This window comes from Sturnira hondurensis, unplaced genomic scaffold, assembly GCF_014824575.4.
Source record: "Sturnira hondurensis isolate 20B ecotype Veracruz unplaced genomic scaffold, ASM1482457v3 Scaffold0014384, whole genome shotgun sequence".
NCBI lineage: Eukaryota > Metazoa > Chordata > Mammalia > Chiroptera > Phyllostomidae > Sturnira > Sturnira hondurensis.
The window spans coordinates 27,268,458-27,291,948 of NW_028087015.1; the positions used below are offsets into that span (position 1 = coordinate 27,268,458).

General features: G+C 41.8%; 1 protein-coding gene across 2 annotated transcripts in view; it reads left to right on the plus strand.

Annotated features, from left to right (window-relative positions):
* Positions 1-15,292: 15,292 nt before the first annotated feature.
* The window catches only part of SRGAP1 (SLIT-ROBO Rho GTPase activating protein 1), a 267,456-nt gene continuing 259,257 nt past the window's right edge, over positions 15,293-23,491 (plus strand). For both annotated transcript variants that reach the window (XM_037063067.1, XM_037063068.1), the window contains exon 1: positions 15,293-16,122. In XM_037063067.1, the coding sequence (XP_036918962.1) occupies positions 16,056-16,122 (67 nt within the window). In that variant the 5' untranslated portion in view covers positions 15,293-16,055. The remainder of the gene's footprint in view (positions 16,123-23,491) is intronic.

Below are 23,491 nucleotides of genomic sequence, written 5' to 3' on the forward strand. Positions count from 1 at the left end.
CCGTGCCCTGGTAGGCCCTAGACACGTCGGTCACAGTTGCCCAAGTGCCCCCCCTCCTCGGCCACTCCTGAAAATGAAGCTAAAACGTTACTCAACTCACTTTACAAAGTTGATTGATTCGGTATCTATGGACTCCTTTCACTGATAAACCCACTCTAGGGAGCAGCATTGTGTAAGTGGGAAGGTGGGGCTTTGGAGGCAGACGAACCCGGGTTAAAACCTTGCCTCTGTATCTACTGCCTGGGGACCTCAAGGAAGCCGCCTGATTGCTCTGAGTCTCAGTTCCTTCCTGTACAATGGAGATAATGGTACCTCATAGGGTAAGTTGTAAACATGAAACAAAATAATGGATAAAGTACCCAATATGTGTAGTAAACTTAAGTAATAGCTTGTATTTCATTTTTCATTCCTTACTCATGAAGGGTTAAGTTTAAATATTTTTCCACATCCTTGTCTACATAATTTGGGAGTAATCATGCCATGTTGGAAATGTATGTGGACAAGTCATGTGGAGTTAGACTTTTAGGTGATTCGAGCTTTGTTGGGTTATGTTGAGGTGGGTGTCTGGATGCAGAAATTGGTCATAATCCATGCAAGCCATGGCCCAGGGCAGTCAGAACTAGAAAATTAGTGCCTAAACTCTACAGAAGTTGTCATTGAAGGACAGAGAAAGACTAGCCAACTCAGAAGGGGACTTCCTGCCAAGGCTGCCCGGGGCCCCTGGAGAGCAGTGGCCTAGGTTAAGGCCAATGAGTGGTCTGTGTGTTCAGGTCCCTGGGCTCCGGGGGCAGAGGGACTCCATCTGTTGCTTTGCCTGGCTTATTATTTCCTCAGGAATCCCGTGGCTTAATTTCTGTGAAACTGGAGGATTAACATCATTGTTAATGATGGGATTCTTTTTGTCTCATTGTATGAATGGCCATAGGTATTCAGTAGGTATAAATTCTCCCACACGTTCATGGACCTGGAGCTTACACAGGGGTCTCCACGTCATCAGAAGGTCTGGCAGCCTGGAGATGAAGGACCTTGCCTTAACATTGTAGTGAAGACTCATGGAGCCCACCCAACCCGATTCAATTCTGGGGAAACTCCCTGCTACTATGCCACGTGTACAGAGCCATTTTATACATGTGTCTCTCCTCTGTTGTGACACATTTCAAGTGACAACTACGGACACTTTACTCAAGGGTGCCCTGTCAATAAGCTTCCTGATGACCCTGAACATTAGTACCGGAAGATAATAATAACTGAGGCAGGCAGCTAGTTCAGAGCCTTTGTGAACTAGGAAATCCTGAGAACCTCGGCGTCAGCTGCAGGAGCAGAAACCAAAAGGATGCCATGGAGTGGGAGCTGTGAGGTAGATCGGGGCTCAGAGCAGCAACGATGCCTGGAACAAGTTCAACGAGAGAACTGACGGTTCTAGAGCTGCCATGACGGTGCCTCGTGGGTTTCCAGCTCCAGTGCCGGTGAATTGCCAGATTGCCTTTTTTTTCCCCACTGTGTATCTTCAGAACTCCCTCCTTTCTTGAACCTTCATCCCTCTTCACTCCTGGTTACTTGCGCTGACTTCTAAACCCAAAGAGCCTACTCAAAACTATGACCTTGCACTTCATCTCTGTGTCCCCATTTTGTCTTTTCCTGAAACAGGCGTGCTTCCAGGTTCAAGGTTGCAACACAGTTCTCCTGTGACTAGGTTAAAGAAATCTCTCTACTGTATTTCACCAACAAGACTGGGTCATCTTTCTCTTTATGTGGTACTTGCTGTTGCCCATAGTCCTTTCAAAGAATGCTCTCTGAATTGATGTACTTGTTGCCAGTAAAGCCTTTGAAATGTTGAGACCAGGGGTCAAGGCAAGTGAATCACATCAAAGGAAATTTTCTCACGTCCTCCCACATTCTTTCTTACCGGATGGAGTTTGTGAGTAACTTAGTAAGAGGCCAACTCTAAGCCATCAGTTGCCTCTAGAACTAGTTGGAAATCTACCTAAATATTTCTGGTGGTTTCTGTTACAAAGTTGCAGTCCATGAAGTTCCAGAAAAAATATCCAGGTCTGAATTCAAACTTCATTGAACCAGAAATACCATTTGAGACCAATGCTGGATGGAGCAGGACCCCACTATCACAGGCTGCTTTTCTATCAACACCAGATAATTTTCCAGCTCGAGAAGTAACCAGGCAGTAGAATGCATTTATACATTAAACACTGATATTTTGTAACATACACTATGTACCAGGAACTTGCCTAAATATTAAGAATAAAAATTTAAATTAAAAAACAAACAAACTAGTTCTGTCCTGGTAGCAGAGAGAACTATATAAATAATTACAGAATATTTGTGCTAAGAATTCCAATAAATGTTTACAAAGGTCTATAGGAATTCATAGAAAAATCTGTTTGTCCCAGAGTAAAGCTTCCAGACTTGTCTTGACTTGATTTTAAAGGATATATAACATTTAGTGGCATCTCAGTGGCAGCAAAGGGACCTGGGGGCAGCATTTTTCCCCCTCTAAAATCGGCTGAGCCTGAGACCCTCCAGGAGAACCAGTTCAGGAGACCGAGGCTCCAGGGGTGCTAGTCTGGCAAGTTAACTGCCTTGAGAGCTACAGAACCACTAACTGCAGGCAAAAGGTATCGGTCGTCTCCTTCCATCAGAATGAATTCAACACAGAAGGGATCCCTGAAAATCAGTTCACGGGGGTGGTAGTTCCTCAGTACCCTCAGAGGGAAGTAGAGGCCCACTTTGCTTCAAGTGGTTTGACATCTGACTGTGGGTCACTGGTCCTAAAATGACTCTTCGAGCTCCATTTGGATAACTTTCATGCATGTTAATCTATATAACTAGACCTGTGTTTGTTATCTTCCTCTTCCAAAACACACATATAAAGACACACACATATAAAACACACACACAAAACACACATATTTCCTCTCAATCCTTCTTGATCTCAGTAAATATGAAATGGTCATTCTAGGAAGCATTCTCCTCAGTTTGTTGAGATCTTGCTTCCAGGTGTGCCCTCTGCCTCAAGTAAATTCTTACAAAAGTTCTGTGCAGGTTTGGATGTTTCTTACATTGACAGAATTAAAACATAGACAATACTTAGTATATAAGGAAAAGACATCATCAAGAATAAATGACCAGTTGATAATGTTTTAAAATGCTTTATTGTCACACAGACTTAGGAGAAAAGAGAAAAAACAATCCAAGTTCCCTATCAAGTGCTTACCTGTATAGTTCTGTCTGTAACAGATGGATGGGAGACAGTAGGTAGATACATAAAATGCAGGGTGGGGCAAAAGTAGGATCACAATTGTGAGTACTCAGAACAGAGTTTGTATATGTATCATTATTTATTAATTGTATTTTCCATACAAACTGTAAGCCAGCTTTTGCCCACCCTTCATATCATTTTGAATTTTTTACATATATATTTTTATAGATTTGAGTTATAAAGTAGAAATACAGAAACAAAATTTTCATTGTAATAAGCCGTGGAAGTGGATGGCGCTCATGGTGCGATTTCTGCTTTGTCCAGAAGAGGGAGCGGTGAAACCCATGGTTTCCTGAGTTTGCTTCTGGTACTTCTCAACCGGGGACTGGAGGAGTGAATGGAACCAGGAAAAAGAACGCTGTTGAATTTTGGACGAGAGACTTTCTGAGTGAGCGATTGTCTCCCATACTGCATTTTAGAACCACTGAACAGAGCACCTGGCTACCACCTCCCAGGCATGATTTTTTGTCAAGTCTCTCCTGGACAAAATGTAAGACTCAAGTCAACATCCATTGTTAGGGGCTTTCATTCTTTTAAAATGAACTGGTTAGAATCCAGAATGTGTTCCTTATTTAATGAAAGATGGGTTTGTGTTATTGAAGTTTGATTGCACAGTCAGAAACCCAAAAAGTAGGAAATTTTTGTCAGAAGAGCAGTGTTCAGGTTTCTCAGAACTGAAATAGTTCTTAAGTTATTCTTAATGTGAAAAGACAAATGTGACTACTTATATTTTATCAAATGTAATACATGCATTAGTTCCTTGTGTACATTTCATTTTAACATTGTGGAAATTGTATATGTCCTGCTTAAACAACCATCAAAGCCTATGGGGACCCAGTTACATGCTCACAGGCACACATCCTGTACAAGCGAGTGTGTCTCCTGCATTGTTTCACATTACTCAGACAATTCAAGGAAGGGGAAAGACAAACAGCCAATAAACACATGTAAACATGTTCATCCTTGCTAGTAATCAGGGAAACGCAAATAGAAATAAAAAGGAGATACCAGTTTAGATTCATCATATTGGCAAAAATCTAGAAGTCAAATTTGGGCACCTTCAGGCTCTGCTGGAAGAGTTGAAATGGGTGCGACCACGTCGGAGAGCAGTTTAGCACGTGCAACAAAGTTAATGATGCGCAGCCCTGTGGTCCAGCAGTTCCACTCCCCTTAAGTGAAAAACCTGACTGCACATTACACTCATTGTCCCTGAGGGTTATCTGCCCACCTCCCTATAGGAAAACTCTTGTCCATGTGCAAAAGGGGAAAAAATTAAATATATTCATCGCAACATGGTTTATAACAGCAAAAAAATTGAAAATAACATAAATGTCCATCAACAGAAGAGAAATGAAATGTGGTATGATTATTCAGTATAAAACGAATGAAACTATACAAACTACAAGTATATGCAGCAGCATGATTGACTCTCCCAAATAAAATTTTGAGAATAGGCAAAGAACACATACAGTGGAATTCTACATCGCAGTTAAAATGAATAAATTAAGCCTCTATAAAAATCTTATATTCATTTTCTACCGCTGCTATTAAAAATTATCAAAAACTTAATAGCTTAAAACAATAACAAACTTTTACCATTCTATTTCTGGAAGTCAGAAATGCAAAATGGAGCGCCCCTAGGCTGAAATCCAGGCGCCGGTGAGGCTGTGCTCCTTTCTGAAGGCTGGATGGGAGGGTCTGTTTACTTGCCTCCTCCAGCTTCTAGAGGGCCCTGACCTTCCTTGTCTCATGGCATCCTTCCTGCAACATTGAAGACAGGAACATCATGCTGAGCCTTTCTCATGCTGCCCTGTCTCTGGTTCTCCCCCTTCTACCTCTCTCTCTAATTTAGAAAAACCATTGTGATTACATTGGGCCCACCCAGATAATCCAGCATAATCTTCCTCCTTTAAGGTCAATTCCATCTGCAACCTTTAATTTCCCTCTTCCACAAAAGCTAACCTGTTCACGGGTTCCAGGAATTAGGACTAGGAATCCCCGAGGTAGGGTGGCACAGCACCAGGTATGGGGTGGGCATTTTCCTGCCTACCACAAATCTCAAGAATAATAGATGAATAGAAGACAGCAAATTAAAGAGTGATGTGTACTGTAGGATACTATTCATATAAAGTTTTAAAACAACAACACTATATTGCTTTAACACTACATGTTTTATTTATTTTTAAATATAGTTTGTTGATCATGCTCTTACAGTTGTCCCAACTTTCCCCCTTGCCCCCTCCACCCAGTACTCCATTCCCTCCAGCAATAGCCCCCGTCCTTAGTTCACGTCCACGGGTCATGCATATAAGTTCTTTGGCTACTCCATTATCTATACTGTTCTTAACACCCCCTGTCTACTCTGTACCTACGAATTTGTAATTATTAATCCCTTCACCTTTCCCGCCCATCTCCACCTTCCCCCTCCCGACTGATAACCCTGTAAGTGATCTCCTTATCTATGATTCTGTTCCTGTCTTGTGTGCTTGGTTTGTTATTTAGCTTCAACTATTGATAGTTGTGAATTTATTGCATTTTAATGTTCATTGATTTAGTCTTCTTTTCTTTATATAATTCCCTTTAGCACTTCCTATAATAATGGCTTGGTGATGATGAACTCCTTTAGCTTTGCTTTGCGTGGGAAGCTCTTTATCTGCCCTTCCAATTCTAAATGATAGCTTTGCTGGGTAGAATAATCTATGTAGGTCCTTGCTTTTCATAATTTTGAATACTTCCTGTCAGCCCCTTCTTGCCTACAAAGTTTCTTTTGAGAAATCAACTGACAGTAATATGGGAACACCTTTGCGGGTAACTGTCTGTTTTTGTCTTTCTACTTTTAATCTCTTTATCTTCAATCTTTGGCATTTTAATTATGATGTATCTCAGTGTGGTCCTCTTTGGGTCCATCTTGTTTAGGGTGCTTCTTGGACTTGTATACCTGTTTCCTTCACCAAATTAGAGAAGGTTCCTTTCACTATTTTTTCAAATAAATTTTAAATTTCTTGCTGTCCTCTTCTCCTTCTGGCACCCCATGATTTAGATGTTGGGACATTCAAAGGTGTCCCAGAAGTTCCTAAGCCTCTCCTTGTTTTTGTTTTTTTTTAATTCTTTTTTCCTCTTGCTGTTCTGATTTAATTCTTTTTCCTTCCTTGTGTTCCAAATTATTCATTTGATTCTCAGCTTCATCCCCTCCACTGTTGTTTCCCTGTGGATTTGTTTTTAATTTCACTTAGTGTAACCTTTATTTCTGCCTGGGTGTTTTTTTATGCTGTTGAAGTACCCAGTCAGTTTCTGGAGCATCCTGATAACCAGTATGTTGAACTGTGTTTCTGATAAGCTGCTTATCTCCATTTTGTTTAGTTCTTTTTCTGCAGTTTTGTTCTGTTCTTTCATTTGGGCCATATTTCTTTGTCTCCTCAATTTAGCAGCCTCCCTGTGCTTGTTTCTATGTACTAGGTAGAGCTGCTTTGACTTCCTGTCTTAGTAGTGTGGCCAATTGTAGAACAGGCACCTGTTCAGTTGTCTGGGGCAGAGTCTCAGATAGTCATCGGGGTGGGGCAACTTGTGTCACTGCTCTGCTGCTCTGTAGTGCTACATGTTCCACAAGTACCGTGCGCTAATCGATTGTGCCACAGGATCTCCAGTAGTGCTACATGTTTTAAACACTGCTACTACATACTGCTTCTGAGCACACATGCCTGTATTAAAAGTATAAAAGCATGCATGTGAAGGATAACACAGATTTTGTGTAAAAATACCTCTGGAGAAGGACAGTCTGTCAGAGGAACACACGGAGCTTTAATGATATAGCAATGTTTATTTCTTTCAAAAAAGTGAGAAAATGAGATACAAAGCAAATACAGCATTTAGATTTGATAAAGCTTGACAAAAGCAAACATGGATATTTATTTTATTATTCTCTATGCTTTCTCTATGCATGGAATAGCTCATCACTTAAAATAAAGTGAGAGCATGCAATTCCATTACACTCTCAGTAGGATGCCCATGTAAATTGACCAATACTGGGGGAATTTTGTATCAGCGAACTTGACTTCTTCGGTTCCTAAGGGCTAACAGAAAATTCTCAGGACATAGGGTCCAGAGGCCTGTGTTCAAGTTCCAGGGACTTCACCTAGTGGATGGCCATGCACAAGTCCCTTCACCTGTGCTTTTCTGTTACAAGGTAGTTTCGGGTTTTTTGCTTTTGGGTTTTTTATTGAGGCAACACTGGTTGATAAAATCATAAAAGCTTCAGGTGTACAACATTATAAATTGATATCTGTGTATACCATAGTGTGCTCACTGCCAAAAGTCAAGTTTCCATCTGTTACCATATAGTTGACCCCCTTTACTCATTTGGCATATGAAAGTCCTATGAAAATGATAAACTAGCTGCCACATTGGGAAGTAAATTAATCAGCCTATATCCTGAGTCAGCGATGCCACCCCCGGCAACGGGGCTGAGTCCATTGACACTTGCTATCTTGCGAACACCAGAAAACGCATCTCAGCCCAGCTTAAAGAACAACATCAACCACACAGGGGAATCTGCTCGCTTACAGGAACAAAAGTCCAGCAATCTGGGTGAAGTCCGTTACAGACTGGTCTGGAGCCTCAGATCATGGCCCTAGGTGTGGCTGCATGTCTCCATGCCACCCCTGTGTCTCTGAGCTCCAGGATGCATCTCCTGATAGGAGCAAACCCTAAGTGTTTCAAACCACTGAATCCAGGAGAAGACAAAGTTTCTCTTCCTCTATCTGTTCACTAAAATGTAAGCCTCCAAGAATTTTATCTGTCTCCTATCATCACTGGATCTCTGGCACCTACAACAATGCCCACATGTAGAATTTGTTCAATAGGCCTTTAGTGACTTACAACTAAATAAACCTTAATAGTGCTGAATGGCTTCACCTTCATTCTCCCCTTCCTTTCATTGTTTAATTTGTATTTAAAAATATATATGCAGCAAAAATAAAACAAATAAATGAAAATAGAGTCACATACACACAATCTGTGCATATATATACTTACTTATACATACTTACATATACATATGTAAGTATACATATACATACATATACATATACATACATATACATATACATACTTGTATATACATACATACTTACATATACATACATATACATATACATACTTGTATATACATATATATACATACTTACGATGTATAATTATCACCTGTAAACTCACCACCCAGTAAGTTGCATCTACCATCTTTCAGTGGTAACCACTACCCTGAATTTTATTTATAATTTTGTTGTCTTTTAAAAAAATTATATATATGTATGCCTGAATGTATACTATTGATTATACATGTTTGTGTACTTTATAAAAGTGGTTTTGTTTTGCATGTGGTCCTTTAGGACTTGTTTCTGTTACTTTTACTCAACATCATGCTTATATGAATCATTTGTGTTATCAAGTATAAGTATAGTTGTTAGTGTACCACTGCTGTAGTAAATTCCATTATGTGAGTAGATCAAAATTTATGTTCTCTGCCCTCTATAAATTTAATACTGCTACAAAAACTACACAAATAAATAAATGAATAAATTTAAAGACAGCATTGGTTCTGATTGGTTTAAAAATTACCACTTTAAAGAAAGACCTAATACATACAAATTCCAATTTATACCAAAACATTAGAACAGAGAATAGTCATTTTCCAAAGATGTTCTTTGCTTTACAAAAGACTACACTTTAGGATTCTTTTCAGTAGCAAATGTCTCCATTCTATTTAAACAGAGTTCTATTTACCAAGCCAGCCTTCCCGGGCTCCCTCACCAGGAGAACATCTGTATGTAAAGTGAGAAATGACTCTGTATTCAGGTGACAAAATCAGGCGACCTTAAAATTTGTGTCGCTAAGGTGTAATGTCAAGAAAGAAGGTTGCTGTCATTCATTTCCTAAAATACAAGCATTAGAAAACATCCATTTCTTGGAATAATAAATCCTTTTGTTGGAGCTGACTCCCACACTAAAGCACCTTTCAGTCTGACGAATGAATTGCAGCTACCATTTCTTGCCCAACTGGCTGTTTTCCGCTGAGTGATAAAACATCTTTTATTTTTATTTTTTTAGAAGTGGCGGGCTTAATACTTTCATCAGGATGTGCTCATTGAATATTCATATCCTGCTTATATTGTGCAGCAGCCACACAGGAAGTCATAGAAGGATTTCAAAGCAAAAAATAGTAACTCTGATGAGAAGAGAGTTATGTGTGGGAGTCTAAAAATTATGGATGTGAGAGTGAACATAGCAAAGTCTGTTTTACTGCTGTTCTGTACAAAATGGAACAGGCGATTTCGAGCAGTTGATCAAAAATATTACAAAGCCATTTTAGTCAAAGAAAATTAAAGGTATTTAAAAGCCCTGATTTATTTTAGCTTTAAAGAGTTTTCTTGAAAATCAGAGACAAGTGGTTTTTTTGGGGGGGAGGGGAACTAAATGATACAATTGATCATTTTAAAAGAATCATTCATTTTATTGGTCTCTGTTGCTTTTTCTGTTCCTGTGACCTCTAGCTTCTCCACCTCCTTCTTCTCGGTCTGCTCTTGCCTGCCGCTCCCCTGAGCATCTCTTGCACCGACTGCTCCCACTCCTTGTCACATCCTACACTCTTCCCTAGAGTGTAGGGAAACCTGCACTCTAGAGTGACAGGGGAAACCCGTCAGAATGAAATAGGCAAGATCTCTTGACAGCTTTTCTTTACTGCTCTGATGCCAGAAAAGGGGAAATGATTATTTGCACGGTCCATTTCCACAAGCTGTTGTTCCATTATGGGCCAAGTTTTTTTTTTTTTAAACAATAGTTAGTATTTCTGCACTGACTACCTGGCAAGTCACACTGGATTAATCCAACCTATGAGTGAGTGGGATTTCTTTAGATCTGGGCAGGGTTCGATTGAGCCTTCACTGAATGTTTGGAAGTAGGTCTTTAATCACTGAATTTTGTTTACACCATTGTAGAGTGCTGTGTTCTATTTCGTTGATTCATATGGCATTGTCATCTTTTATGTTGAAAATGGCCAAACATCAACAATGCCTGATCGTTCAACTTAGTACAACCAAGTCCAAGCTCATACCACTCGTCGCACAACAGCCAGTAAGTTGAGTGACAGGTGCTGAGCCTGGGGAGCGACTTTCATTGCAAGGCTGGCAAACCAAGAAGATGGGAGCCCAAGTGGTGACTCAAGTCTACCTTAAGAAAATACAGAATTCGTGCTTCTTTTACATCAATGAAAGGGGAAACAGAAGGTACAATAGGTGGTTAACGACCGACCAACCGCGGACATTGAGTTCTCCCAGGGTGTCTGAAGAAGATCGACACTGGTTAATGTGAGTCTGGTCATGAGGTTCCTGTAAATCTTTGAAAAACAAAGATTTGTGGTCATGCTCCCCTTGTGTCCTTGGGAGAGGCACTTTCCAGTTTCTTAAAGAAAAAAAAACCCTTTCTGCTCAAGCTGCGGGCAGAATTCCTCTAATGAGTAGCATGTCTCTAGCAAGACAAAGCAGAAACTACTGACCTGAAGGGCATGAGAACAGAGCAGGCTTGAACAAGATGGAGTCAGGAGGCTAAGAATTCACTCTGTTACATTAATAGATAATAAATATTTGTTGATTAGAACTGAATAGACTATAGAAATCATTCTATAAAAGATTTGAGGTAGTGTATAGGAAATGCAGACAAAGTAAACTAATAAATTACAAAGCAAACCCGTGAAGACTAAGTAAATTTTCCATTAAGATAGGAGGTTTAAACAATGAGATAAATAAGACATGGATAAACATGCTGTAAGATCCTTCAAGATTGTCCAAACTTTGCTGCAAACTGGGAAGTTAACTTGCTGCACCAAAATAATGACAACAATGACAAGAACAACCACCATTTATTTACTCAGCACTTACATGTGCAGCTTGGCACCAAGTCCTTTCTGCACACTTTGCATTTACTCTATACCACAACCCATTTGGGTAATTATTATCTCTATTTTGTACATGAAAAGGTTAAAACAAAATTTTTATTACTTTGGAAGAGAAAACAGTCGTTTCTTAGAGCTACATTAAATTGAAAACAAAAGAAAATCTCAACAAGGTCAACATTACTTGAGTGAAGGCAGCAAATCTTTTGTAAAGATATTCTGTTACTACCCCCTGGCCTTGGGCAAAGATCCTGACTCGGAAGAACCAAATGGAGAATTCCCCCTCACCCAAAATTTGAACCCCATGGGTCCCTGCTCCTCAAAGTGTGGTCTTAATGGCATTATCATCAGCATGGCTTAGATGATTAGAAATGTGGAATCTCAGACCTCACTCCAGAAGGCATCAGAACCTTATTTTAACAAGATCCCCAGGTGACTTGTGGGCACAGGAAAGTTGGGAAGTGCGGCTGTAAGTGTAGAGGAGGTCCCATGGGTCTGAATTCTAAGCAGACTGCAAAGTGACTCTGAGGCAGACGACTAATGGGAAGGTCACACTTTGTAACACACTGCCCCAGTACATGGTACCAAAATGCAACTCTCTGAATGCCCTGCTGCAAGCATTTGAGAAGCCGAGGGGTCAAGAAGTCCAAACAGCAGAAGACAGGATTGCACAACAGTTGCTGTTCTGCTGCTCTGGCTGGATCAGAACAAAATGTAGGAGGTTGGCAGGGCCACATCCACTTTTCCATCCCAACAGCCTGAGAACAAATCCCTTACATAAAGGAAAGTAGAAAGATGGCCTATCACAGTCATGAAATTCTTAGACACTGAAACAATAGCTTAAAAAATTGTGTGAGTTTGGCATTGAATCTTCAATGTGTTTGTATTTAACTTTTTAAAAATCCTCACCCAAGGATATGTTTTTCTTGTTTTTAGAGATGGAAAGAATGGGGCAGAGAGAGAGAAAAAGAGATCAATGTGAGAAAGGAACATTAATCAGCTGCTCCTATATACACCCTGACCAGGAATCAAACCCACAACCTAGGTATGCGCCTTGATGAGGAATTGAACCTGCAACTTTTTGGAGTACAATGATGCTCTAAACAAGTGAGCCACTCAGCCAGGGCATTTTTTTTTTTTTTGAGAGAGGGGAAGGGGAGGGAGAAAGAGAAAGGAAGAAACATCAATGTGTGATTGCTTCTGGCATGCCCCCTATTGGGGACTCGGCCCACAACCCAGGCATGTGCCCTGACTGGGAAACAAGCCGCAGGCCAGCATTCAGTCCACTAAGACACACCAGCCAGGACTGTATTTAACTTTTAAAATATGATTTAAATTACCACTGGGCCAAAGTGAAACTGTAGTATGATGTGTGGTTTACTTTGTGGCTGCAAGGATCTCTACCTGCTTCCGGGTATACAGTCGGAGGGTACAGTAATTTCTACCTCTGGAAACTTGGAATGGTCCTGAAAGAAAAACACTAGCAAGAGGGTGGATCAATATGTCATATGGATCGTGCCGTGAGGCCCTTCACATTTCTCACAACATGCCCCTTAAAGAGTGGGAGTGTGGCAGGGGTAGAAACTTTAGGGGACAAAGTGCAAATAGCCATCCCAGTTTTACAGCTAAGAAAACAGCTACCACAAGGTGGAGCAAAGTCACAGAATTAGAATCACAGTTGCCTGACTCCCTCCCAAACTTGGGTCTCCTTGGCTCTCTGGATTTTAAGTCAGAGGCATTCTCCATATCTAGCTTTGTCAGGTGAAGAGGACTCTTAAATATGGGAAAGATAAGGAGAACCGGAAAAAGAGAAAACTATGAAAAGAATAATTGACCTGTTAATCAGACTGCATGGTTGGGTCAGAAGAGCTTCACCACGGGAAAACCGTGAATCAGTCACACACCGTAGGTGTGTTTCCTATGTTTAAAGGGACCATAAGTTCAGATGAGGCAGGATGGAAAATTAGGAAAACTGACTTTGGAGGCAAGCTGATACAGACTAGAATTCTGGGATAGGCCGGCCTTTACACATTTACTGAACTTTCCAGGTACTCATCTGTAAAATCAGGACAATGCTGTCCACCTTGTAGGATTCTTGTAAGAATGTATGCAAAATGCTTTCCTCAGCAACAATGAAATGGTGGGTACTATTATTGAGACATTAACGTTCAAAAAATGTATTGACTCTTATTGGATACCATGATGACATCAAATATAATGAAGATACTGTTCTTGAATTTTAAACATTAGCTTTCTTTCAAAGAAGTTAAAACTGAGATAACAAGTTACACTTCTTGAGTGCAAATATAAAATAAATTCCAGTAGCACCATGGATGGATGATACGAATCACATATAGATTTGGCTACAGTTATCACCAAAGCACGATGCTTGCCTCTGATCTCTCTCTCCCCATGCCCAACCCATTTTTCCACACTGCCAACAATTATCTGTGTGATTATGACATGTCTGCACTTAAAAGGCTCCCTGCTGTCTGCAGAACTCAGTCCAAGAGCTCAGCATAGAAGGACGCTCCCAGCTGGCCCTGACCTTCCTTCCCAGCCTCTGCTTTCAATATTCTGGCTCTTCACCCTACACTCTTACACAAGAAATTAGCGTATTCGGGGTTCCATAGTAAATCTCCTGTGTGGCAAAATGGAAAAAAAACCTTAAACAAAATTTTAATTTTTTCTTACATCCTATTCTGTTGTTATAAAGTAAAATATTTGCTATTTTTCAAAGCTATACAATTAAAAACAACGTGCACACATTATCAGTTGAAACATGTATATATATTACTATTTTTCACCTATCAGAGATCTGGTATTTTAGCAGAAGATATCTTGTAACTCCATTTACAGTTGTCTGGAGTATTCTGCCCCCTTTTCTCCACGGAATGCAACCCCTAACTCTCTGGGATATCAAACTACTCACTATTCATCCATTAAATCCAATTCAAATACCACTACTCTAGAAAGCCTTTCTCCCCAAATCTCTTATCCTGTTCATTTTTCCTTTCTTTGGGCTCCCAAAGCTGGGAGTATTTCTCTCTCTTGCAGCACTATTGTACTGCCTGCAATTATTTACTTATACAATAGACCGTGGGATGGTTTAGGGCAGGGTCCTAATCACTGAATCCCTAGCTCTTAGCTTGGATTTTGGTCCACAGGAAGAACTTGAAAGTTTATCTCTGGATACATTAAGGGATGGTCAAAGCCTAAAATTCCCTATTCTCTTCAGATCTTGCAGGGAAAACAATTTCACACTGGGCACGCCTTTGGACACATCACTTTGATAAATCAGGCCCACAATGTTTGAGAGGGGTTTGAGAGGAGTTCAGGAAGGGTCACAAGCGGCAAATGTGTCCTGTCAAAAAGCTAGTGACCTCCTAGGTGAGACTTATTCTCACACCCCACCTTTCCCACCATCCTAGCTCCCCGAGCTACTTCTAGGAGGAGGAAAATACTGTTTTAGATGGGTATTTTTCCGCTTCGATTGAGGAGATTCACCCTCCTTTGATTTTTAAGAGCCACATCGGTCACCATTCAGTCTCCAATTTTCCTCCGGGGAAACAGCTTCTCAGGGTCACATCCCTTCTGTCATGGAGACATCCGACTCTGGGTTTCTGCAATGGAGTCTGAGAGGAAACCCTTTCAGATCTACCACCCTCGGCCCAAAACAGTCCCCCGTCTGGGAAGGGGTTTCCCAGGAGCTGGGGATGCGAATCGGGCGCGCGCGGAGCAGAGTGCAGGGAGCGCGAGGGACGGGGCGGGGCTGCGCTTGGCCTCAGGAGGCGTCCATCTTCCCGGGCCAGCCCGGCGTTTCCACACCCGAAGGGGCGGGGACAGAGAATGGCCGGGGCGACCGCGCTGTCCCCTCCCGCGAGCCCCGCCCACCTCTACCGGTCCCGAGCGGTCCACCCCGCCGCCACCGCCTCCCGCAGCTCGCTGGGCGCTGGGAGCCGCGGGCTGTGGTCGCGCCGGCAACTTAGCGGCCACTGGGGGCGCGGCTCCTCCCGCTGCGACTGTCGCCGGCGGCCTCCTGGGGGCAGCAGCGGAAAGGGAGACGAGGAGAAGGAGTCAGCCTCGGCGCCGGTTGGCCGTGGAGGCAGAGGCCCCTCGCGGAGCGGGCTCTGGAGACCTAAACTCCGGCGGGGCTGCGCCCAGGACGCCTTCTCGGGGCGCTGCAGCCGCCCTCCTGTCTGCAACTGAACTCGCTCTAGGACTGTGACTCCTTCTGTTCGCCCGGGCGGCAGCAACAGCCTTTGCCGACGCAAGAGCGCCGGGCGCGGCAGCAGCATCCCCAGCCCCGGCGGGACCACTGAGCGCCGGAGCCGGTGTCTGGAGCTGGAAGGGAGGAGGGTCGCTGAGCTCGTGGCGGACGCGTTTCCCGGCGCCCGCCCTCCCGCGCTGGCCCAGCCCCTGCCCCGAGCGCACTGTGCGGGTTTCTAACAATGGTGCGGAGCGCCGGCGCTAACCCCGCGTCCGCCCAGCGGTCGTAGAGGAAGTGGCCCGGCTCCGGGTGGGGTGAACAGGGAGACGCCCCCCGCCACTCGCTCGCTGGAGTTTGCCTGCGCCCCGGGCCTCTCCGGCTCCGAGCCGCGGGCTTCTCTCCGGATCGCCGACGGGAGTTCTATACGAGGACTATGGTGCCAGCGCCCGGGTTAATCTAGTAGTCGGCTCGCTCCCATTTTCCTCCCCTCCGCCCTCCTTTACCGCCTGTCGGTGCCGCCTCTGGGTTCCCGGCGTGTGAGAGTCTAACTCTCCGCCTTTGCAAGGAGACTGCTTTGTGACCTCCTAACCGAACCTGCCCATTGAAAGCAAACCCAGAACAGCTGGATAATGTCCACTCCGAGCAGATTCAAAAAGGACAAAGAGATCATAGCCGAATATGAAAGTCAAGTCAAAGGTAAGGATGGGAGCGGCCGCCTTGCTCCTTTTGTGTGCTTTTTTTGTCATTGTGCTCTCGGGGAGTTGCATTTATAACTTGGGGTCTGCGTTGGAGAAATGTTGCGAGGGATAGTTCAAGCCCCTGGCTGAGCCACCCGGGGCTTCGAACGAGCCAATCCCAGTCCTAATCCAGTCCCGTCAAACCCACGGGAGTTGGAAACCCGGTGGCTTTCCCCGGCTGACGGCGCGCACCTCCAAAAGGGAGAGAACTGGCTTTAACTTAACCACCACCTTCAGCTGGGCAACTTACACCGGCGGCAGGCAGCCCATGTAGTTTCTCCCAGTTATCATCATCATCGTCATCATCCTTATTATTCTTTTAAAATGCTAGCCTTGTCACAACACAATTTTTTAAGGAGTCATTTTTCTGAAGTCTGGACACAAAGTGGTCTAGAGCTTCATTGAGAGCAGGCAATTTTGACATTTCCACTGTTCACTCTTAATTTATTAGGGCGAGGCCCCCTTTTATAAAACAATTCCTTGGAAGCCTGGCAGTTAAACCAACCGGGGACTGGTGGAATCTGACTCCTCCTTTATGAAGGACCAGAATTCACTGCCGTCTGTCACACTCACACCGGAATATTGCTTTATCATTTGCTGGAAGCCACTTGCATGTAAAATGAAGGTTTGAATACTTTAGTAGTTTCCGTCCATTTACATTGTCAAGTGAGGAACCCAATTAAGGTTAATTAAACATTTTTGCTTAGTGTGCTTTGTGGTTTGAAAAATATATTGCTCTCTAGAACAAGTATTTTATGTGGCTGTTGAAGTGTTTCATAAACCTTTGTTTATTGTTTTTTTTTTCTTTTGTTGTCTCTCAAGGGTAGCTTTCTCTATTGACACAATGGGTGGCATGCTGAGGTCGCTTCTGTTCTTTGGAATATTCGGTACAAAGTTCATCAAAATTGCTTTGTGGACACCTGTGTTTGTACAGCTACAATCTCACGAAGGGCCACTGAAAAAGGCGTTCCTGTACTTGCCTTGGGTGTTCTTTTGTGTGGTCAAGTTGTGAAAATGCCTGGAGTCGTGTGAGAGGACCGGGCGGGGGAACCTCCCGTCACCTGAGTCTGGGTTTAGACCAACTCATCATGTGCAAGCCAGGGACTCATGTCTCTTTATGCTGACCCCTACGATGGAGTTAAGCTAAACCTGGCTCAGGAAGATTTTTATCTGCCTGTAATTAAGACAATTTATAGTTACAGGAACTGGCTCCATTGACATGGACGTTTTATTAACAGGGAAGTAATTATTTCTTAAGAGACAGGTAAACTTTGTAGTGAACATAGCCTTTCTTTTCTTAATGAGCCCAACACAGCTCAGCACCTTTCATTCTAAGGCAGAACTCTTGTTCATTATCACTGTTCCTCTGTGCAGTTTTCCCACGTGGCAGGTCTCTTTTGTGGCAGGTCTTCCATGGGGCAGTCTGGCTTTGCTGCTGCGTGAACTTCCTAGTATTGGCTTAGTTATTTCTGCTCTAAGGTCATTTGTCCGTGATCAAGTTCTTATTTGAAAAATATTCTCATGATTAGTTTCTTTCAGAGTGTGAATTCTGTAATTATGTGGTTACTTACATGCTTGAGAATGTAGGTCCTCTACACTAATTAAAAATCAATCATGAGATGTGTTGCAAAGTTTTATGTGTCTTGTCAAACTGAATACAAGGACAAATTATGAGCATGGTGAAGATTATTTTTGGAACAAATTCTATCCCATCAAAAGTGATCTTTCTACTCCCTTCAGCCCTTCTCACTTGTACACCCTGGAGTCCTCGGGCTGCTTTTTGACTCCTTACCACACTTGACCTGCCCTTCTCATGAGGGCCTGTGTGCAGACTTAATTATCTCTCTTGTAGTACTTACACATCTCAAGTCTAACCCAGATCATTATATACATATGCAAATGTGGGAGGAGGGTAACACAGTGAAGTCAGATCGTGTTTAATGGCCCAAATTTGCCTGCATTTACAGGCAAAATTGAGAGGAGAGCGGGAGAGGAGTGACTGGTACGTAGTGCTCGAGGCCAGCTGCGTTACACAGTGAGAGCAGGTTGCTTAATAAGAACAGAATGAGAGTCGGGATTCCGATCTTCTGTTTCACTTCCGAGTCCCTCTTTAAGGCTGAATGTCTTTCCCTGGCAGAGTGCTAGTCCAGTGTTTAAAGACAGGTGTTTCTGGAACAGCCAACTTTTAATTCTGTCCAGCTATTTCATCTGATTGAAAACAAAAGAAATGTGGCCTGTTGTATTGCAGGAGGAAAACCTGGTTGCGTTGGCATCGTTAGAAGAGATAGGTCTGTTCTCAATGAATAAAGCCACAGATATTGGACTCTGGGTGATTTAGGAGTATGGGTGATTTCAAGAGTCGTTTTTGATTGTGTGTGATCTTTTTACCTACTGACCTAGAACCCAGTACTCTGAAGTATCGTTTTTTTCTTATTCTTTCCCGTTTCCCTAAAGCAGTTGCATTCATTTCAGAATTTCTGAGATAATGTTTTGATCTAAAGGAATGACTCCAGCTACGGGATTTTGCCTCTGTGGCTGCCTGCACGTGTCTTGGGAACAGCCTTCATGGAGCTATTCTCAACTGTTAGAAGGACCATCTTTGGTGATACTGTGTAATTTTATGTGTCAGATTATAAATGTGTATCCAGTTAGAGATCTTATATTGGGCAAGTCACGTAGCTTCTCTGGGTTTTGTTTTCCTATAAGATAAGGAGTTTGGACCCTTTCAATGTCAGGGTCTTTGAGTCTAATCAAAGCTGTCATGTCCATTGTTTTAATCACCTAGTAAAATTTTCAAACATTTTTGCATTTTCTCTCAGCTGCCATGTGTGGGGGAGAATCATCTTTGCTTTTTCTTTTTTCATCATGAATTCACAAACACTGTGTATTATTTGAGTACTCAGGGAATTAAAGTTTTGTACAACAGAGAATACATGAAAATAATAGCCCTGGCTGGGTTGCTTCATTGGTTGGAGTACACCAAAAGGTTGCAGGTTTGAGCCCTGGTCCAGATGCATACAGGATGGGGGCCGGGGGGGGGGGCGTGGCACAGCTCACTGATGTTTCTCTTTCTCTCTCTAAAATTGATAAATGTATCCTCAGATGAGGATTAAAAGTAATAGTAATAATAATAAATCATGTTCAGTAAGGTGTAGCAAAATTGTAAGAGGAGGGAGACTTAGGAATTATACGTGTAGTTAAAGAATAGATATGTTTAGCCCTGACCAATGTGGCTCACTTGGTTGGGTGTTGTCCTCACGAAGCAAAAGGTCCTTGTTTCAATTTCCCATCAGAGCACACACCTGGATTGCAGCTTCAGTTCCCAGTTGGGGCACCTACAAGAGGCAACCTCTCTCACATGGATGTTTCTCTCCCTCTCTTACTCCCTCCCTTACCCCTCTGTAAAAGTAAGAATAAATTTTAAATTTTTCTTTAAAATATTTTATTTATTTATTTTTAGAGAGGGGGAAAGGGAGGGAGAAAGAGAGGGAGAGAAACATCAATGTGTGGTTGTCTGTCATGCATCCCCTACTGGGGACCTGGCCTGCAACCCAGGCATGTGCTCTGACTGGGAATCGAACTGGCAAGCTTTTGGTTCCCCGGCTGGTGCTCAGTCCACTGAGCCACACCAGCCAGGGCTAAATAAAATCTTGTTTTTTAAAAAAGAATAGATAGGTATAAATCAGGGAAAAAAGGACCACAAGCAATAATTTAAAAGGAGTATGTTAGCAAGGAAGAAAAAGACTGATCATTTTATGCATTTTGGTCAAACTTCCCAAAGATTAAGAATCCAGAGAAATTAATGCCTTGTTTATGCGGGCCCTTAAGAAGCAAGCTTGTCTGAAAAAACATATGAAACACAAACCATTTGACAATGCTACTGGTTAGCATCTCTTGCAAAAAGCTTAACAGTGAGAAGATTGTTACCAAGTAGCTAACAGAAGATTTGAGGATTATCTATGAGTTTTAGTGATCTATGAATTTTTGAATTTTGCCCAGAAATAATGTGGAGCACATATAAAAATACTGGTTCATGTATGGGAGCCAAAAGTACCAAACACATTTCATGAGGTGGGATGCATGAATGGGAAGTTATGTTTGCTTTTAATAATGCATACTATTAGTTGCTAAGAGTTGGCAGCTATTCTTTGCAGTATTTTCCTAGGGATAATCTGATACTCACCTATGTGCTATATGTGCAGGAAGTGCCAAGAAAATCTGTTGTTCTTAGACTGCTCTACTGCCTGAACTACAGACAGTACATTTTGGTAGCAGATGGAACAAGGAAATGCCAGTTGGATTTGAACTGACCCCATGCCATGCAGTAGGCTTTAATGGGGAAATTGAAAGTGCTATTGTCATTGACATGGAACCTACGTCCACATCTAATGTGAATAGAAAACAGTAACAACTTAAATTATGAATTAAAACCTTATAGCTGGGAGGGACTTGAAGCACTTCCTGTCCAACTCACTCATTTACAGGAGGCATAATGCCAGAGTTGCACAGTTGACTCCTAAGGACTAGAACCCAGGTCCTCTGCTTTTCAGTAGCAATGGTTTGTTTTTAGAATCCTCACAAAATAGAATAGAGATAGAACCCTATTTTGACTTCATATTTGTTGAAGGAATCATACTTGGACCTAAGAAAGAATAGCAACTCTGGTATGTTAATAGGAATAGTTAATTAAATTGATGAACTATAACTAAATTGTTTTTGTTTTGTTTTTTAAACCAGGATCATTTTAAGAAACCATAGTGCCCATCCAGCAGCCTCATATGCTGGCCTTCAGATTGAGAAAAACAATGGCGAATATGTACAAATGCAACTCGCTTGGTATTTTGGTCAGCCTAATTGTAGCCATTGCAGTAAGCCCTCTTATGTTGCCCAGAAAAATCTAATTAGTTAGATGGAGTTAAAAAATATTAAGGAATAGTTTTGGAGAAATCTTTGAGCAAAAGCATGTCCTGAAACACAGTGTGGATGGGAATGCACCAAGGATGGTAAACCTCAGCTCTGACTATGGAGTTGGCTTTGTTTATTCCTGTGCTAGGTTGTCCAGTGTAGGAGCCAAAAAACCTTAACGCCAGTTCCGATTTGAGAGTATACTTTGTGAATTGACCAGACAGACCCTTATTGTACTCATGCTATCTACCTTTGCTTCAATTCAGACAACTAAGGATTAGAATAAAGAAATGGGACTAAGGCGTATGTCTGATCACTCCATTTTTGTTTTTGTCTGAAGGCAGAAGTGGGGATTAGCGATAGTTACCCGAAGAGATTTTTTGTCGTTGTTGTTACTTGAAGGTGTTTTTGTTTGTGAGCCATGAGTTACTTTCTTATTGACATTAGGTAGATTTGCTCTACCGTTGATACATTGCTATGGGAAGAAGTAGAACATAGTGTTTAAGGGCAGAAACTTTGGTGTTAGCCACCCAACCCTGCCATGATGTTTCCATTGTAAAATGGAGTTAATAATAGTAGTACTTGCCTCCTCGTCTTCTTGAGGCTTCGATAGATGACTTGTAGAAAGCATTTACGACAGGCCTAGCGTGTAATAAGCAGTCAGCAAAAATTAGCAATTGTTCTCTATTTAACTTTGGTTTTCTTTACATCTCTGCTGCTTGTTATATTCTGACTTAGATACGCTCTTTGAAATTCAAATGTATGATCTTCAATCTGTTACCTGAATAGATCCCAACGTGGCCAAATCTTGAATTTTCATGATAAATGCCATGTCCAACAGGCTGCTTACACAATCCTCAATTTGTTTGTTTTTATATTCTTTTTTCTTCTTGTTGTACTGATTGGTTGTTTTTTGCTTTCTTATGTTCCAAATCATTGATTTGATTCTCAGCTTCATCCACTCTATTGTTGTTTCCCTGTAAATTGTTCTGTATTTCAGTTAGTGTATCCTTCACTTCTAACTGGATCGTTTATATGCTGTTGAGGCCCTCAATAAGCTCCTTGAGCGTCCTTATAACCAGTGTTTTGAACTCTGCATCTGATAGATTGCTTACCTCCATTTCTTTTAGCTCTTTTTCTGGAGTTTTAACCTGTTCTTTCATTTAGGTCGTGTTTCTTTGTCTCGTTTTATTTGTTTACCTATGCCCTCATTGTGTTTTGTCTTAGTATAAGTAACAGAACCTAAAAGCACATTTCCTGGGTCTGCGCTGCCATGTGTTTGCCGACAACTTTAGTGTTAAATTTTCTCTACCTTTGGTTCAGCATTGCTATATGGAAAATGAAAACTGAAGTTCAGTCAACAGATCGTATTTATCTGTGGTGAGGAGGATTCTTATTACATCAGTTAAAGTCACTGACTTAATTTCATAGTCTTAAGAAAAAGATTTTCTCTCAATATTAATGTTGAAATGAAATTTTTACTTACAACTACTTATTTGCTTCTGCTTCATTAGATAGCACTTTGATTGTTTCAGCTGTATTGAGATATAATAGGCATATAACAGCCCTTCGATATTAAAAATTATCTGTGTAGCTCCTGGTACAGGGCTTTATTAAACATTTATTGAATGAATGGAATAATAGCTTTAGATTATTATTTCTTTATAGTGTTAATCAATAAAGATTTGAGGCTGTAAAACAAATAAGTTTATTTGGAGTCTTAAAGGATTTGAATCTAAGAGACACACATTCAGGTAGCAAATGAAAATGTTCTCTGCAGAGAACAAGGAAAAGCAGGGTTTGTTTGTAAGGCAGAACCCACAAAATGAAATTCTTTCATACAAATGAAGGACTGCTGACTAGGTTAACAGGGGTTGGTTTGTTCCAGGGTGCAAACCAGGGAGGCGGTAACTACAAAAAGGAAGTCAAGTCTGAGTGTGTTTAGGCAGCAGTCGTTCTAGGATGCGTGTGGCTGGGCATTGAGCTGAGTTTAGCAACAGGTTTAGCAGTGTAACAGCAGGCTGGAAACTGAGGCAGGCTGTGCACAGGGCCCACTTCCCCAGTAGCCTCTTGGCTCTACTTTAAGTGACTCTCTCAGCAATGCCGATTCCATTTTATTTTTTAAATTATCAGTAGTATAAATTAACATGGTAACCATTTAGAAATATCTAGGGTGTCCACCCAATGAAATATGACCACAAAATTAAATTCAATTAAATTGTGTATAACTTCTTTTCAATTTAAACACAAATTAAACACAAATTAAAATTTGTGTATGTAAGCTGGGAACAGTCTACATGTCCAGCAATGGGGAATGGCTAACTAAGTTTCACCAGGGAACGGTTGACTTGTACACAGAGAACGTTACACCGTCGTTAACAGTGGTTTTTGAACATTTTATGGTATGGAGAAATATCTTGTAA